The 19,890-nt window shown below is 37.6% G+C and overlaps 1 protein-coding gene across 1 annotated transcript; it reads left to right on the top strand.

Moving 5' to 3' along the window:
- Positions 1–1,556: 1,556 nt before the first annotated feature.
- LOC134210684 (protein singles bar) lies at positions 1,557–16,022 on the top strand. Its single transcript, XM_062686885.1, has 3 exons — positions 1,557–2,104; positions 15,544–15,696; positions 15,759–16,022. The coding sequence occupies exons 1-3, from the start codon at positions 1,745–1,747 to the stop codon at positions 15,834–15,836; spliced, it is 591 nt and encodes a 196-aa protein (XP_062542869.1). The 5' UTR covers positions 1,557–1,744; the 3' UTR covers positions 15,837–16,022.
- The last annotated feature ends 3,868 nt before the right edge of the window (positions 16,023–19,890 follow it).

Here is a 19,890-nt window from a genome sequence, read left to right as displayed (position 1 = left end):
ACACTGAAGACGGCCTTACTGTTGAGGTCGAAATACGTATCTGTCAAGATACAATTAAGTGGTGGAATTCAATGGGATTGTATAAACTCGTCTTGTGACAGGTGAGTTATAATTAGATATTCATGTTGTCCCAATCAGTGGCGTAGCCCCCCGTTGCTACGCCACTGGTCCCAATTCTTCAGATCTGGAAACGTTAAAATGATCCGAATCTTTAAAGTGAGTGAATGATTCGTAGCTCACTTTTTCAAAGATCCGGTTCATCTGATCAGCAAATTATCTATTCGATTGTTAGGAAATAACAAAATACAAGTTTGTGTAGGCTCTCTATACATGTTATAAATGCTTGTGAGTAAGAGAAGAGTGAATAATTGAATATAAGTGTCAAAAATGACAATCATTTCACCAGTTTGCATTCTTCTTACGCTTTGTTAGAAAGATCTGATCCGTATGAAAGAGTCGGATTATTGGTCTGAATGACCCAGATCTGATTTGTTCAACGATGTGATTCGCTTTGACCATCTCTCGTCACGATAAATTCGATGGTTTATCCCATGTTATCAAGTATACGTTCAACTGAATATCCCACTGTAGGGCATATAATATAGAAGCGTTCAAGATAATCAGAATGTGCCACAATGTTATCTGCCTCTAGCGTTTCCGCCGAGTTAACGCCACATTAATTGATTCCAACGGATGTAAACATAAATAAATCGACCCTCCATACTCACATTATTACTACATTACTACTCCCTCTCGACATGTGCAAGATCGGGAATATCTAAACCAAAACAAATCCCAAAAAACAGCACTAGAAAGGCAACACATGTGACGAAGCGCATACCTGACCTCCAATAGTTCTCCGGGCGTCGTCACTATCGACCTATCCGAGTGCAACATTTGTACGCATATTGTGTGAGGGAAGACTCCCTGCAGACTAAATAGCGCAACAGTCGAACCATCGTATAACGTCTGCAGCTAGCAAGGCGTTATATGAGTCGCCACACTACAGCATCCGAGAAGATTCACCGTAGGCGCGTTCCTACCGTAGAAGAAGGAAAGGAGAATGAACTGTGTGCATCTTATTTTTATGAATATGATGCGTCGCGTGCCCGCAACCAACGAGCATCACATCCATTCTCACATGTCTTCACAACTGACAGCGTGGTTGATCTCCCGGAATGGCAGCAGCATCCGCTGCTTTAGCTGTGATTCAGAATTTCCAACCATGGTATTGGTAGATCTCAATGCGCGGAAAATTATTCCGACGGGAGGGAAACTGTGGAGTTCATTCGTCCCAGTTATCTTCGCGACGCCGATAAGCGCGCTTTTAACACCGATATTTTTAGATATTAATGATATGACTCTGGAAGATGCGCGTAAGACATTCACACTTCCTCGTGTCTACCAATTTCCAAAATTAAAATGGGTAATGTTAATGCATTTTGGTTCAGCAGAGCAGAATTTCAAGAAGAAGCACCACCCATTAAGACAAACGGAACAAATTTCGAGGTAGGTGATCTCCTTTTGCTTTCACGACCCGCAGGATGCCACCGCAGTCTGAGGAAAGCAGTTGAACAGCGATGACACAGTCTTTGGACAGAGTCTCGTAGAAAAATCGTGAGACACCGTGAAAAGTGGATAGCGTGCGTGCGTGTCTGGTCTATAAATACCGGAAAATTTATCCGTTGCGTTGGTTGCGCGACGAGTTGCGATCACTGTTATTTAGTGCAGTTTGACAACAGAAATGCCTCCCACCGTAATTCGAATGCCGAACGGTTCGTCTGGAGCGGCACGTGGTGGGGGAGGACACTTCAACGAACCGCGAAATCGTGGCATTCGGATAGGCTGCTGTCGTGTTTGTACTTGTGTGAATTTGGAGTTTTTCATGTCCAAGAATGGGATACTGAAGATTTTCGAAATCATATTGGGATCATTCTGTCAAACGTTGCTGATTCAGTTTGGGATGGACAGTGCCAAGGATATTGGGGAGGCGTTCCATGGGTTTCTGACAACGGTTTCGGCGTGTTTGACGACCACCTCGATCCTGCTGCTGTGCTACGCTATTTCGGCACGGACGTTTCACCTGGTGCGGCAGTCGATATTCGTAAGTGGTAATCCCGTTTCAGTGCTGGTTTTGGGTTAAATTTCGATGAGCTAGCTTAGAGGCAATATGTAGAGGAAAAGGTTCGGTTTGTGGGCACCCTTTTGTTTTTGGTCCAATTGATCTTATGCCTTTGTATACCAATGGAAAACTAGACGAATAGCCCTTCAACTAATGAAGAAATTATATTGATTTTTTATGACAATTTCGCAAAATTGTCATTTTTTGGGCATTTCAATTTTGTTGTTCGCTGGGGGTCCCTTGAAAACTAGGCTAAAAATAAAGAAGAAAGTATAAAAACCACCTAAATTTAAGGAAAATGAATAATTTACTCTAATAGCCAGAAGGCACTAATATCTCTGATCCATTCACATAGCAGTGATGATGCCTAGTGCATTAGGGATGATATTGAAAACATTCACATATAGGAGGGGTTAAAATCGCACTTTAGGTAAATGGATTTCATTTCTTCCATTGATTTGTTTATTGCATTCTTTTATATGCATCACAGTGAAACAACCCCTGATTAATCACCCTAGCGGTAATGTTACCTTTCTCGTTCATAATGAAAAAAATAATAGTTTGGCCACACATTTTGATCTTATAGTCTGATCTGATCATTTTTCAACAGAAAACAATGGGACAGAATTCACCGTCGAATGCAACTTGTTGCAAGCAAATCGGTTAACGCTTAGTTCCAAAAAGTGGACATACCCAAAAAACAAAAATATAAATAGAATTATTTCAATCAATTATATCTAATTAATTATTAAAACTGCATAAAACGTCATTTAAAATAAGTTAGGGGACAACTACATCGACATTGATTCATTTGTCAATAAAATGAGGATGCCCATAACCAGGGCAGGATTTTGCCAGAAGGGGGCCCCGGGGCCAACATTCAACAGCTTGTGGGGGCCCCTAAATGTACAAAAAAGGTTGGTTTTGATACATAAGATTTGTGGGGGCCCGAGGCCACGGGACAATATGACCCCATGCCACTTTGAAAGGCTGCCATTTTTTTAGTTTTCAACCGATTCTCCTATTTTTTGGTAGTTTGGTTAAACTCGCCGAGATCTGTCCCCTAGGTGCAAATTCGTTTGAACAATCTTGAAAATAAGCGCTATAATATACTTTTTTTTTTAAACTTACGTTGTCTGTGCTCTGGGGTCAAATTGACCTCAAATTGAAATTGCTATAACTTTTTTATTGTTTGGCCAATTTTAGATTTTTTGGCCTGTTTCGAAAGAAAATTTAATCATCTTTCAGTAACCAAAGATTGACTTTAGGTGGGCGGGTACCTCGCGGGGAGGGTGATTCGTGAAAAAGAGAACAAAAACAGTATTTGTTTTATGCCTATTTTACTTCTTATCTGAAAATCCTACCCATTTTGGATTGTACCTTTTCAAAAAGGTTATGCAGGAAGGCGTGTGCTTTAACATGAAGCATGGATTAGTTTAGAACTTGGCCGCTGGTATATTTGAATTCTTTATTTAAGACTACTCAAGATATACCGATTATATGAAATTTTCCACATTGTAAATATTCTTATTGAACAATTTCGAAAATTGTAAAGATGACGTCTTTAACAAAGTTCGTCTGATGGGAATGGACTGTCTTGTGACGGAAAAAATAATTAGGAAGTTTACACATAGGCGGCGCTAGTGTACTTGCAATAGTCTTGCATGTTTGAAATATTGCTTTAGCTTATGATCCCTCGTACCTACACCCAAGTTGTATATTATTTTTCGTTTTTGTACTCTCAAATAGTAATACTAACTTGCCCTGGGATTTATGTATCAATATTGATTACTTGTGAGCAATGCTAGCTGCCAAAACTTCACCATAATTTACATGCTAGTTTTATCGCAACTGTCCATAAAAAAATATTCATGTTTTATCGTGTTTTTCTGGGTTTTTATTGATTTTTAAGATGAAAATCAATATAGGCACCAATAATGAGGGTATGTAAAATCCTTTCCAAGCATGATTCGATCTGAAATTGTGTTTAGGTGATCCAAAATGATGATTTTAATTGCCAGCTTTTTTTTACCTTTTTTTCAATAATATGTTTTACAAAATTAAACTTTTAATTAGGTTCCAAACCCGATCAAGCAACAAAATTGTCAACGTTGGAAATATTGGAGTTTCCTCAATAAGCTCCATGAAAAACATTTCACGCATCCTCACGCAATCGTGAGTTGTTTTTATTTGAATATAGTGAATTTTTCTATGAAAAGCTAGGCGAAAAAAATAAATATTTATGATTTTTGCCACAAAGCTCATAAATTAGTTCGCTTTCAAAGAAGAGTTAGACTTTGATGAAAAGCATACGCATTTTTCGGATGTAAAAGGTTGTTAAGAAATAAAGCGACTACAGTGCAACGAATTTATCTGATCTGCTCCATTGATTGTAATATCAATACATTATCCAGGGACTTAAACATTATCCGATGACAAATTTATATGGTCGAAGTGAACAAACAAAGCACATCTTCGGAAATCTTAGTAAGTAATAATCCAAGAATTTAAATTAACATAAAAATCATACTCAATGACAGAGTCAGAGGAAGGCACCACTCGTCGCAAGCACGCTGTAGTTCCCAAAGGCAGCGTTCTTACGCCAAGTGGTGCTCTACCTAATAACAACAACTGACGCCGCCGGTGGTCATACTTCACTACTAGTTTAATACAAAGAGCACAAAAACAAAAAATACGCTTTGGCTGTTAATTGAATGCATTTACAGCCGACAAAATGATTAGCATAGTTTTGGCCACGCTTTTACACTGCGTACTCCTATGTGCTACGAAGCGGTGCTCAATATAATGAGCACTTCTTTCAAGATGCGGCTCTCGTGAGCTGTTAAATTTGAATATTCTGTTCCATCTGAGATCTGATGTATTTTGGTTCGTAGCATTTTTTGGAAACATGAATGTTGTGGTACAGTCCACCAAAAGTTTTCTTTGTGTTCAACCAGCTCCAGCAATGCAAATAATAGAAATCATTCACAGAATATTTTTAAGGTTATCCAAGAAAACCCTGGAGATCAGGCCATTGAGTCTACACGCGTAACCAAAGATCAGCCAATTTGCCGCCTATTTGTAAAATTCCGAATTATTTTTTCCGTTACAAGACAGTCCATTCTCACCAGACAACCTTTGCTTAAGACATCATTTTAACAAATTTCAAATTTTTGCGATTAGAATATTTACAATGTAGGAAATTCCATATATCGGAATATCTTGATTTGTCTAAAATAATGAATACAAATATACCACCACCTAGCGGCCCAGTTCTAAACTAACCAATGCCTCAGTCAAGGCAAACGCCTTCCTGCATAACCTTTTTGAAAAACTGCAGTTCAAATTGGGTAGGATTTTCAGATATAAGAATTCAGAATAAGAATAAAAACACTGTTTTTGTATCCTTTTTTTTACGAAAACCCCTCACCGCGAGGTACCCCCCACCTATAGTCAATCATTACGACCTAAAAGACCTTGGCACAAATCTCCCAAATTGAGGTGAACGTGCCCCTGGAGCCGACGTTCTGATAATTAAATTATCTTTCGAAAGAGCCCAAAAAATCTTAAATTGGCCAAACAATCAAAAAGTTATAGCAATTTCTATTTTGGGTCAATTTGACCCCAGAGCACAGACAACGTAAGTTTTTTGAGCACAGACAAAAGGTTAAGAACGCAGAGTGCCTACCAAATAAATACATGAATAAAAAAAACTATAGCAAACAAATGACGTTTGTCAGAATGACAGCATCTGTTATCTGTCAAAAGATATGTAGGTAGAGATTACCATAACCGAACGGTGCCCACAACCGAACCTCTTCCTCTACATAAAGGAAAACGGCAACCTGAGCAAATGGGATTAGGGATGAATGACCGCCTGAGTTAATATCCCTCAAAAACAAACCATCATCATCTGAGCAAATGGAGTAATGATATGCTTCTATATTAGTATTATTTGCAAACAACAAACGGTTAAATTTGTGTCATTTATTAATGACATCATGTGCGCTCACTACTAAAATAAATCCCCAAAATAAGAAACAACAGAATTTGCGCTTAAATTCGTTGTTTTCGACTGTTTTTGATTTGGGTACATGTTATGATTCCAAGAAGCAGTAACCCCACTTCAAGTTAACGATTATTGCAACCGACAGTGTGTGCTTTCCATATGTCAATTTAACATTTTTCTCATCCTTTTCAATGGTTTTCAATTCCAACTGAAACTTGGCCTGGTTTTTGGCTAAGCATTTTTACAGAAGTTGAGGGATTTCGCGCCAGCTCGAACAAATGTTGGCAGCACCCTCTCAGGTTTTAATGAAACAAAGTGGCTTCTTGTGACCAAGTCTATACATGCCCAGAAAGTTTCATTGAAATCTGAGAGGGTGCTGCCAGCCCGAATACGAGCTCTTTTCCCGCTAACTGCATGAATTATTTCAACGAAACAAGAATGGAACTAGCTATTTCCGGATTGAAAACTCTTTGAAAAAGAATCCTTAGATTGCAAGTAATGAAAGATGAGTAATCAAAAGTGATTAGTATGAATTTCATACATTCGTTGGGTAATAAGACGCGAGTAGTGAAAAGTAAAAAGGTCGAAGCTAGAAGTGACAAGTGAAAAATAATAAGTGAAAAGCAAAAAGTCGACCAAGGGAACAATGGGAAGTGAAAATTGGAAAGCGAAAAGTAAGAAGTGAGAAGTGAAAAGTATAAAAATAAAAGTGGGAATTGAGAGGTGAAAAGTGAGAAGTAAAAAGTGAAAAATTGAACAATGAGAAGTGAAAAGTGTGAAGTGAAAAAGAGAAAAGTGAGAGGTGATAAGTGAGAACGGAGTATTGACAAATGAGAAATGAGAAGTGAGTAATGTGAAGTAAGAAGTGTTAAGTAAAGAATGAGAAATGAGAAGTGAAGAATAAGAAGTGAAAAGTGAGATGTGAGAATGGAAAATTTTCTAATTAATCCTTATTCTTTCCAATGTCCTTTTCCTTTCTTCTTTCTATTTTCGCTTTCCCTTCTCTTCAGATTTCATTTTATTTTAATTATAAAATTTATAACTTTTTTTTGCTTCTAACTTTTACTCTCTTACTTCCTAATTATTTCCTCCTTTCTTTTCCCCTCTTCCTTCTATCTACTTCCTTTTTCCTCCTTTCCTTTTCTTCGCCTTTCTTCTTTGCCCTTCTTCCTTTTTCATTTTTCCCAGCTTGCTACTTTTTATTTCTTTCTTACATCTTAAATGTTTTTTCTACCTTCTTCCTTATTCCTTCTCTCAACATTCTTATTCCTTATTCCACTTTTCTTCCTATTTCTCTTTCTTTCATCTTTTTTATATTTTTCTTCTTCCACCTTCCTTCTTTCTTATTATTTAATTCTTCTTTGTTTCTTCTTCCTTCTTTCCTTATTATTCTTCCTTCACCCTTCTTTCAATTATTTTGTATCTTCTATTTTCTTCCTTCCATCTCTTCCTCCTCCTGTCAGAAGACGAATTTAGTACTATTCCAATTAATTCCACCTCATTTTGTAATCTTTCCAGATACGTATTCCGACCTCAACTGAGAAGCCGTCTTCAGTGTCTCGTACTTTTTTTTGCACAAGAAATCAACATCGCTAGGTGGATTAATTAGGGTTTTACTTCTCGCTTCCTTCTTTTTTCCCTCTTTCTTCGTATATTTTCCTTTTTCCTACTTCCTCTTTCCTTCTTCTTTCTTCTTTTTTCCTTCTTCATTCTATTTTCTTTCTTCTTATTTCTTCTTCTTTATTCTTCCTTCAAACTTTTTCCTTCTTTGTTTTCCTCACTTTCTTCTTCCTACTTGGTTTTTTTCTTCTTCCTTCTTTCTTCTTTGATGGGTGGGCTGACCAGATACAGAACGACTTGGCGAGTATGGAGCGCAATCGAGGATGGAGAGATGTGGCCTCGAACCGTATATGGTGGCGTCAAATTTAGAGGTGTGTGCCGCCGCGCCACGCCACCGCCGCCGACAGTTTTTGGCACGCCGCCGCCGCCGACATTTTTGCATCGTCGCGCCGCCGTTTAAAATTTTCACGCCGTTGGTCTATAATTTTTCACGCCGATTCAAAATTGAAGAGATCCACAATTGAAGAAATCCAACGATACAATGGAATTTCCGTAGATTTTTCCGGTTGATCCTGTTAGAATTCCAGATAATTTTTCGTGGAATTGGTATTTGGTATGATATCCTTAAAAATTCCATACAATTTTCCGTTGAAATTTCGAAAATACCACCGTGAAAAGTAAAATAAACTTCGAGTGTAAATTTCGAAGGATTTCCCGTTGAAATCCAAAAAAATATCGTTGAAATAGATTTTTTTGAACGGTGAAGAGTCTTTTGGCAGAAAGCCATTTTGTAGAATGCAACATTGCCAACATTGGCAGAAAATGCAGAAGAAATGCAGCCAAAGGACTATTTCTGCCAAACGAACATTTCTACCAAATTAAATTTTCGGCCAAATGATCTGGTCGGTCAAAGGACTTTTTCGGCCAAACGACTATTTTGGCCAAATGACATTTTTAGCAAAAAAAAAACTGTTAGAGAAAAACAAATTTTCCGTAAAATTACCAATTCGGCCGAATGAGGCTTTCGGCTGTTTATCGCTTTCTGCCAAATGTCATTTTTGGTCAAACCTGGACAAACGTTTAATTTGGTCTAATGGAATTTGGCTAGAAGACTTTTGGCCTAACCAGTCATTCGAATAAATGGCTTTTCGTCGAATGATTTTCGGCCAAACGACAGGTAGGGCCATTTGGCCGATAGACACAAGGCCGAAAGGTGTTTGGCCGAATATGTAATTTGGCCGAACAAACTACAGTGACCGGCATAATAAAAAGCCCACTAGCCGTTTTCCATACAAAATGGTCAACTTTGGAGATCTAGATCTTGATTGCGTGTGAACCAATTTTGCTGAAAATTTGACCAAAGCTCAGATATTACTTGAATTTTACCACACCTGAGTTTCGACCATATTGATTCATAGGTTAAAAAAATATTGCGGTAATACCAAAATGAGTTTTTTGGCAAAAATTAGTCTTTTTTAATATTTTGAATTCTATAGGTTGTAAATTGATGACTTATTCAGCAAAAACGCGTATACAAAAAAGTTTGCGGAATATACTTGTACACTAAGAGTTGTAGTTTTCCAGTAATTATAAAATCAATGTTTTGCCAAAAAAATCGTTTTGGTATTACCGCGATATTTTTTAACCCTATGAATCAATATGGTTGAAATTCAGGTGTGGTAAAATTATATTTGGATATTTGGATATAATGGATATTTTTGACCATATTACCGTTCAGTAATTAACATTTTCGATCAAATGACCCTTTCTGTGAAACATCCATTTCGGCGTAACGACATATTCGGCCTTATAACCTTTTCAGCTAAACGACTATATCAGCCAAATGACGTATTAGGGAAGAGTGCTGTTTTGGCCAAATTACCAATTCGGCCGTACGTTGCTTTGGCCAAATCCATTTTTTTTGGCAAAACTGTTTTACGTTGTATAACCGTTTTGACCAAACGTTTATTTCGATCAAATGGTCGAGGTTCTGTCAAATCACACCAGGCGCCAATGAAAAATTTCCAATTTTATTGCCAAAGTTTTCGTGTAACAGATTCAATTGATCATAAATCACATCGGACATCGTTCAACGCCATAACTAAGGATATCTTACAACAAATGTACGCATGATTTGACATAAAATACTTTCCGTTTTCCTTTTGCGAACCAAATATCACAAGCCAGTCAAAAAGGCGCTTGGTGCGGTTTGGCAGAATCCCGACCAAATACAATTCGGCTGGATAATTATTGACTTAACGTATTATTCGGTCTTTCGGCTTTCGCCAAATAATTTTCGGTCAAACGACCCTTCTTCTTTTTAATAATTTTTCATTGAATTTCCGACGAATTTCTTATGGACAATACAATGAATCCCCTGTAGAAATCCAAAAAAAATTTTTTTTCTTTTTCGTTGAGATACCAAACGGTTTCCCGTTAAAAAAACACGTAGAAGCTCTGAATAATTTTGGTAAATTCCATAACATTCACCTCAGAAATTCCGAATAATTTTCCATAGAAAATTTGAAAAAATCCCGTGCAAATTCCAATGAATTTCTTATGAAAATTTAGAACAATTTGCCGTTGAAATCTAATTTTGTTTCGTTGATGTCTACATTTTGAATAATCTCCCGAGGGAAATCTTAAGAATTTTCTTTGTAAATTTTGAAGAATACTCAACAGAAACTTTCCGTGGATTTTCCGAACATTTTACTTTAGAAACTGAAACTACTTTCCTTGGAAATTCCACAGTGCTTCCTTGGAAATTATTATAAAGAAGAATTATCGAAACTTCAAAGTAGTTGCCATTGAAAGTCCGAAAATAATTTTCAAATTAATATTTTGGAGAAACTCAGAGAATTTTTCAGAGTTCATCAGATTTTTCCGACGAAATGCAAAAGATTCTCCCGTCTAGAAAACACCAGAAAAAAATGCAGAATTTTTTTTTTAAACAAACGTTAAAAATCTCCACGCCGATTCACGCCGCCGGCTGAAATGGCTTTCGGCGTGACGAAAACGCCGCCGCCGCCGACGATTTTTGGACCGGCGCACACCTCTAGTCAAATTGTTGGTTCATCAACGAATTCTCTTTCCTACTTCTGCCTTCTACCTTCTTTCATCTTCTTTGCTCCTTCTGCCTTATTATTGTTCATGCTTTATTAAAGTAATTTTTCAAAAGTAACAGTTCAATACTTGGTTCCTCCTTATCCGGTTTTCATTCTTTCTTCTTCTTTCTGCCTTCTTCCTTTTTCTTCCTTCTTTCTTCGTATTTTCTTCTTCTTCCTTCAACCTAGTTTCTGCTTCCTTCTTACTTCGTTTTTTCTTCTCTCTTCATCCGTATTCCTTTTTTTTCCTTAATCTTTATTCATTATCATGTTTCTTCCTTGTTCTTTCGCTTCTTTTTTCATTTTTCGTTCTGTACAATATCTCACCACTCTTTTCTCACTTATTAACATGTCGCTTTTAACTTCCCAATCATCTCTCAGTTCTGTTTTCTTCACCACTCCCCCTACTTCTCACTTCTCATCTATCACATCTCCCTTCTCACTACTCACTTCTCATTTCTCACTGCTCACTTCTTATTGTACAGTACATTTCCTTTTCTCAGTATTCACTTCTCACTACCCAAGCAGGAGAGAATAAAAAAAATATATCATGTTGTGATTCTATGTTCAATCACTAGTCAACAGTGTTTTGCTCCCATCAACCATTTTCAGTGTAGGCTTGAAAGATTTTTCTTCGCTGAATTCAGTCATGTATTCAGATTTTTTGTAACACGTCCAGTTTTTGAGAAAAACGGGTTTGAATTCGCAAAGCTACGTATTCTTATGGGAATTTGACATCTCTGTTCTGTAAAGCTGGTTTTTGGCTTACAACTCTGAGAATGAGGTTTGACTTATATAGAAGAAATCGTACATGATCTAAGTAAGTTGACACGTTCATCTGTTGTGAAAAACGGAATTTATTTAAAAAAATACGTATTTTCATGGAAACTTGGATTCTCTGGTCTTCAAAATTCAATTTTGGCTTCTCACTTTGAGAATTAAGTTTGAAAATCGTAGAATACGCCTTGCATAATGCATGCGGTTTGTTGGATTTTATTTGGCACATACATTTGTTGCTAAAAACAGAACTTAATTCACAAAAGTCCGTATTTTCATAGAAATTTGCCCTCATAGAAAGTCGAGTCAAGTACGAGACACTGAAGACGGCCTTACTTTTGAGGTCGAAATACGTATCTGTCAAGATGCAATTAAGTGGTGGAATTCAATGGGATTGTATAAACTCGTCTTATGACAGGTGAAAACATTCCACTAAAAAGCTCAAAATAATTTTCTTATAGAAATTTGATTTCTCTCCTCTGCAAAGCTGAATTTCGGCTCCTCACTTCTAGAATAAAGTTTGAATTTTGTAGAATGGGCCTTGTAAAATGCATGTGAATTGCTTGATTCCATTTCGCACGTTCGTTTGTTGAGAAAAACGGAATTTAATTCACAAAAGTTCGTATTTTCATAGAAATTTGGCTTCTCTTTTCTGCAAAGCCAAAAAAATCCGGTTTTCACAACAAATCTTTGCGCCAAATCTTGCATTCTGCAAGGTCTATTCTACAGAATTATTCTCCAAGTGGCGGGGCCGAAATTTACCTTTGCAGGGCAGAGAAACCAAATTTCTATGAAATAACTTTCACTGCCTGTGGTTTACTATGTATCATTTCTGAGTACCAGAGTCTATTATATATCCAGCTTTCCACGCTCGGTAATGGCGGCTTGTCGGTGTGCAAAAATCAATCAATCGCTGTACTGTTTGACACTAGCTGGAGGAAAACTCACTGTCGAAAAGGCCTTTTTTCCCTTCCCCTCACCCAGGAACGCCAGTGGGCTTTCCTCCAGCTAGTGTCAAACAGTACAGTGAGCAATTGATTTTTACACACCGATAAGCCGCCATTACCGAACGTGGAAAGCTGGATAGAGTTGCGCAAAGAGTGAAGCCAAATCTACCTATTGAACTGTCAAACCGTCCACCTATCGAGCAAAGTAAATAAATGCTTGTTGGTGAGGCGGAAGTATTGTTATCGCCTAATGATTATTATGGCGAATTAAAACGCGCTAACTGAAATGTATTAGATTTGATCTAGAAACAGCTTAAAAAACATCAATACATTCCCCAATAAAGTAGCAACAAGAAACTCACGTGTTTGCACTCTGTGGGTGACTAGGTTATTGAATTAAAAAGCTTTAGAAGTGAACGCTCCCGTGAAGTCACTTGAAGGGTTGAACAAAAGTGAAGGTTGGCAACAGAATAACAAGAGTATCATTCAGAATAAGTGTAAGAAGATCCTCTTTGCGTAACTCTATCTAATAGACTCTGCTGAGTACCTGTCAAGAATGTTGTAAGTCTTTGCAACAGTAAATTACGGGTTCCGTTCACGAATTTTGCGTTTTAAATGCATAAACTGATTCATGCCGTGAAAAAAAACACCGATTTTGTCACATTTGCTATTTCATCACCCCACAATTCACCAGGTGGGTGATAAAATCGGGATATTATTGTATTGCTGTTATAATTCTGATTGGAAAAAATGACAAAACAATTTATCATAGCTCAATTTTATCTACTGAGGGTTTTACAATAGTTACGAAGACTGTCACGTTTCGGACTCTTAACCAGCTAAATCGTTATTTTGAGTAGGCTACAAGCTGAAATTGCTTTATTTTAATTTCTTGTTTTTTGTTTTAACATTTGTTGTCTTCTACGTTAACTGCCCGTAAATTTGTAACTAAAGGTAATTCGTGGTTGTGTATGTGCCCAGTGATTTAAATATTACAATAGGGATAAAATTTATATTTGCAAAGAAAACAAAACGTTGTGGAATTAAATGGAGAGTACTAAACTCGTCTTGGACGGTTGAACAAATTCTAGTTTACCACTTTAAAATAACAAATTGTTGGATTTTAACTTTAAGGAATAGAATTAGAAATTCATCTAATCGAAATTGTAGCTGCTTATCCTTCTTTGTCTCACACTAGATATCGAATTGCGCCAATCATTCCCCGTTACTTACGCTGGTAAATTGTATACTTTTATTGATCTTATAAAAAAGTAAATAGACTATATTGGAGAGGCGTCAAAGTAACCCTAGTGAAAAATGTGAAAAACTTGTATTCTAAAAATGCGTGAAAAAACATATCTACACCGTATGATTTTTTTCCCTGTTGGGTAATTGTTGGGATTAAAAATCACTGCGACCATTTGTTAGATCTATTGTGATATATGCCCCATTTGATCTAGTTTTGTCAAGTTGACGCATCATTACTATTTAGAGCAATTACATTACCTTGACTACCAGCGTTATCCCAATGCGGTATTATGGTTCTGATGAATCGTACTACCATATTGGGACTTGTTCTCCAAACTTCTGAGGGTTCTATCAGCCCCTTGTTGAAGAGCTGTAATCTCTTTCTAAAAATTGCCGGACAATGGCATAACAGATGTTCCGAGTTTTCTACATGTGTGCCGCAGAAACGACATACATCATCTTGAAGTTTTCCTAACAGCTTCAAGTGATATCGGCTCAGGCAATGGCCTGTGTATGTGTTAAGATCTTTTTTTGAAAGATCTAAAATTTTGCGAGTGATAACACCGTATGATATGTTCTACTTTATTAGTCATACTGAAACCTTCCTATAGCATATTTTACATTCATTAAAAAAGCTCTTGTTGTTCTTACCGATTTGATTGAAAATTTTAAAATTCGACGATTTTGACAATGAAAAAAGTCTTTTGTCGCCGCTACTTTACATTTACCATATTTTAGAGCACCATCAGATCTTTCAGGGTGCACATATTTGCACATTTCCAAGTTAGAGCCATATGAAAAAATGTATAATTCCAGGTAATTTCTTATAAGAAAAGTTAAAAAGAGCACTGATAGGTGGATATATCCCATCATTCACGTTTATTTGTATTCAATGCTGAAATCCCCGTCGTATAAAACTTGTTGTGAGCAAATTAGATGAGTATAAGTGCCAGAAATGTGTTTTTCTGCACGCAAAAAAAGCGTTCCCGAATTCGTGAACCAGCAAAAATACGCCGTGATTTAAATCATGGATTCGGGAACACCAATCACGTTTTCCAGAACGTTCCAGAAAACGTGACTTTGTTCCCGAATCCGTGGCTGTTGTTCACGAAAAAATACACCATGAACTTGTCAGTTCACGAATTCATGAACGCTTTTTTTTGCGTGTGTACACTTTATAAAATTACAGTATTTTGAAAACACGTTGACCTATTAGGCTCATTTTCCAAGATAATCACTGGAATCCTCCGCTGAATACATCGTCTTCTGTGTGCGAATCGATTGAGGCAATTTTTACAACAAAACTACACATACCAAGACACAGCGTATACATACTCACATACAGACATACATTATCTCAATTTACTGATTGATATTCAGCCGTCGGATTTCCAGGCCTTTCAAGTGAACCCCTCGATGTCTCTCCAAAATACTCCGATTTAGATCGAAATGTGTCCCAGATTTCTTAGTTAAGAATTCTACTGTTTTTTCTAAATATCCCAAAATAAGTCAACTGTTTTGTATACTTTTTGTATATCTAAATATCATTTTCTTCAAATATCCAAAAATTTCAAAAATAAAAAAGAACAAAAAAATGCTCTATGAATTTAATTTTTTTAGTAGGCAGAGCCCCAACATCCCTTTAAATAGGCTAGATGATCCTTTAAAACATTTTATTCCCTCTATATGGGGTTCAGTTAAGATAATCTAGTAAAGAGTCCTCTAGGGTCCATATTATGATCGTACGTGAACGTTTTCTTTATTTTCCCTTTCCAGGAAGTAATGTACAACGGGATATCGTGCTTTCTATACCTTAGCGCATCCTCATACATGGGATTCGCTGTCAACGTGTGGCTGTATCCCAAATTCCTGCTGTTCAAAACCACCGGTGGAGTACACAGTGCTTATCCTGCCATGACTGCAGTTTATGTGAGTTTTCCAGAAATAATAGTCAGAACCAAAAATGTTCATGAATATTTCAATTTTTTTAGTACATGGGCTCAATAGTTGGAATCGTGTATGGTTTGGATGCATTCGTCGCGTTTCGGCATTTGAAAGGATATTCTTAAAAAGAAACGGAGAACTTCCAGAGATTTGGTCACAAGTGCTGTATTTATTTCTCTATCAAGTGCAATATACATATGTTAACATAAATGGTCTCTTTAAATGTAATTTATTGTAATAAGGTTATAATTATAAAATGCATTCTTGTATTAGATGACAGATGAGTAGTATACGCAAACAATAGCGTTCAATCGGTTGTAACATCGCTTTTATTATGTATATCACAGCCAGAATCCTTTACTGCCTTTTCCACTGCCATCCTCAATGCAAAATCAAGCGGTAAGATTTGCACATAAGAAGCAATTACTTTGCAGATTGGCTGATGCCTTTAGGAAACTCCATGTTTCAAAGCTCGGAGTGATTCTGAGACAAATCGATGTAAAAACAGGAATTGAATAGCAATAAACTCTCGAACAAAACTGGGACGCCCGAAGTGACATGAGTTGCAAGGACGAAATGGTTAGCGGTGAGGTATCATTACAAACAATTAAATCAAGAAATATAGTGGGTGACACGCTGATCATCCTTAAACATGTCGTTAAGCTGCTGAAACCTGTCAATCGTGACACAGACTTGGGTACATATATCTCACAGGCTAAGAGCATGTTCATCAGCCAACATCAGCTATTTACGAATTGTATCGAATGAACTCGCAATACATTTTCTCTTATGTAGTGCAACATCATTAAAAATTATGAGTTTACTTGGAATAATTTACTTGCGATCAATTTTACGTCTCGTTACCCTAATTGATCCTGTAACCAGAACCTATCGGCGGCATCATCCAATTGAAATCTGATTAAAGTGAGAGTGAATCGACGGACACACCTTGTTAGCGTCGGGTGAGCTGCGTTGGTGCGGGCAGTTCGCTGCATATCTTAGACCTGGTGCCGACATTGTCGAGCACGCGATGGCTGTCACGTGAGAGAACAAAGTGTATTTCATGGGAAGAAATAAAAAACGCAAGTCAAAAAGATGAACCTATAATAAGTACTTCCCGATATATAGTTACGCACATATATTAATATAAATTCAATCACTTACCTGCATCTGAAAATTCAACGTCTTTGTTTAGCAAGAAAAATCGCTTCAAACGTTGAGGTATGTAGGGGTAGTAGGGGCAATATGAACATACGGGGCAATATGAGCCACCCTCATTTTGAGCTTATTGACAAGTTTTATCATGTAAAAGTTATATGATCTTTAAGAGGATGCTACACATATGCATCAACGTGAAAACCGCATTAAAATTCAATTCAAACATGAAAATACACTTGAAAATGTATATTTTCGCTGCATAGGCAAAATTATTATAAGATTTGAAGTTTATAAATAAGGTTTTGACACAAAACTGATTAAAATACAGGTCAAAAATACACCACACTCAAAAGATATATTAAAATTGAATATTGTACACACATGTTTGTATTGATACAAATCTGAATTTATCATAAAACTTTTTTTTTCCCAAAACCAGTCTCTATGGGGCAATATGGGCATACCTGTACAGTACAGAGTAAGATATCAGGCCTTAAAATACGAACAAGTTCAAATTTCAGTAGTCCAATACAAGAATATTATACATATATGTAAGATTCATTACGGAAAAATTACAACAGCGCATTACTGCGATTGAAACAGAAAAAATGACCATTAACCAATTGAAATGTGGCTGTTCAAACGGTGAAGAGTGGCAAATCGGTTCAGTCCGCTGTTGTGCGGTTTTTTAATTTTATTTGGTATGGAATACTCACAACTGTTGTAGGAATATCATATTCTTCCATATTACGATACTTGTTTCGCCTAAATAAACGTTTTGAATGGGTGGCCCATACTGCCCCAAATGGTGGCTCATATTGCCCCGTATAGTCGGGAACACACATTGAAATTAATACATTTTCAAAAGTGCATTCCAACAATTTCCAAACGCATTTTTCGTCATTCATCGACGTTATATGAAAGGTAACATTCTCTAGTATAAGTCAACTACATTTGAATGATGTTTTTTTGAGCTTTTCAGCGCTTTTCGGAACGATTTCCTTAGGTGGCCCATATTGCCCCGATCACCCCTAGTTCTATGCACAGCTGGAGCAGCAATACGATGGTTGCGGGCGTCGAAATCGTCATCGGTGACATAAACGCACAGGTAGGAAGGGAGGAAATGTCTAGAACGGACATCGGAGCGGATAGTCTGCATACCGTATCGATCGACAACGATGTATAACGATGTATAATCAAGAAACGGTAAACCAAATCGACCACGTCCCAATCGACTGTAAATTCTTCTCCGACATTACGAACGTCCGCGCTTACCACAATGCGAATATTGAATCCGACTACCTCGTTGCAGTATATCTGCGCTCAAAACTCTGTAACTATATCTTTCCTACTGGCATCCGTACGCCTGCGGAGTGGACGTCCTCAGGTCAACCAACTAGCTCAGCTTTTGGGGATTTTTTTTACTCAGGGTCGGGGTACTACCTGCTCAAGGGACACACAGACGGTACAGGGAAAACTAACGGACTTGCATGCACCAAGAACTTTTCAATGTTCAGAAAGAAAGAATTAGATGAACATTTTATACTTATTTTTATTTTATCAGGTATTAAGGTTAGTATTTTGGGGTTAGTATAGCGTTGCGGCCAATAGATGCTGATGTTTTTTTCAGATGTAGACAAGCGACATACCTTTGGATGGTGGCAGTAAACTTCGGTCGTGGTAGGGATCGTGGCCTTTAGCATTGCCGTTCCTTGTCGTTGTCGCTGTATGAATAGTGCTGGCAACGACCGGAGGGAGCGTGCCGTAGGCCGATAGTCTTCTTCGGCTCCCCTCCGCGATGTAGAACTGGACTGTCTGCGCTTGGACAAGGATGCGGTTCCCTTAGGGTGATTTCCGTCCGGGGGAAGCGGGCAGCGGGCTGGTAACATTCTTCGCGAAAACCGGTTTGGCTATTCGAATACAACTTTTCTCCGGCCAAATTGTGCCAATTCCCAGCACGGACTAGCGAATTTGGGAAACAGCGGACCGGGCGCCGGATCTGTAGTCCAAGATAACGGCTACCCTCAGCTCACTTTCCACGGATCTGGATCTAACAATTCGTCGACCCACGTGGCGGGATTCCCGGTTGGATTGGTAGTGTACTGCACACACCTAAATTCCACTGCAAAGCTTCCGGCAGCTTCCGTCCCTATCAAACTCGGGATTCAGGCCACCACTTCCTCGGCCAAACTTCTCAAAAACGTGTCAAAACACTTTCAGGGGCACCTCCACACAACAAAACTAAAAGTTTTTCTTCATTCAAGCGGAATATAAATATCTTATTCAGTATGTAGTTATTGGTATTAGACGTTGCATAGTAGCATAAATTGAAAATCTATATGTGATTAGTTATGTTGCTATATGGTAATTTTTAAAAAATAAAATAAAACCTAGGCCTTCCTTCTTCTGTGTCTTCTACTCGACTCCTTGTCCAGTCCAATTGTTCGCTCCTTTTTCGTGCTCCCTTTTCTCCTCTGTGCCTTGGCTTCGCCGGTCGGGGTGCCATCGTCGCGTTCGCCGGCAAGATGTGAGCCGTACGGTGGATTTTAGTAAGGTAGAAAAGGCATTTCACTTAATACCTATTTTACCTTTGGGGTTGTAACCGTTCAGTTACATATCTCATAGATTTTATTTCAATTTGTGTGTCTTGTCTTGAAACTGTTGAGTTGATTTTAGAAATTGTTTTAAATTTAGTAGGAATAGTCAAAATATGTTAATGTAAACCTTGTTTATGTAAAAGTTATTTATGTAAAAAAATGTAATTGGAAAATTTTATAATGTAAAAATTGTGTAAAGCTTAAATTGTTAATGTGAGAATTGTAAAATAAAATAATGGGCAAGTAGGAATGAATGGGTGATGATGATCAACTGTGGTATAAAGGGGGAGAAGGACATGTTGGTCGACATGGAAGGAGTGGATAAGGATAATGGAAGCATGAACGATTGGGCGGGAAAACTCGATGGAAAAGAAAAAGGTCTGCATACCTCTAGGGTACAGATTACTAGTCATTAGGAAATTGG

This window comes from Armigeres subalbatus, chromosome 1 (assembly GCF_024139115.2).
Source record: "Armigeres subalbatus isolate Guangzhou_Male chromosome 1, GZ_Asu_2, whole genome shotgun sequence".
In the NCBI taxonomy this organism is placed as follows: domain Eukaryota; kingdom Metazoa; phylum Arthropoda; class Insecta; order Diptera; family Culicidae; genus Armigeres; species Armigeres subalbatus.
The sequence above is the reverse complement of the archived record's forward strand: the minus strand, read 5'-3'. Positions and strand labels throughout refer to the sequence as shown.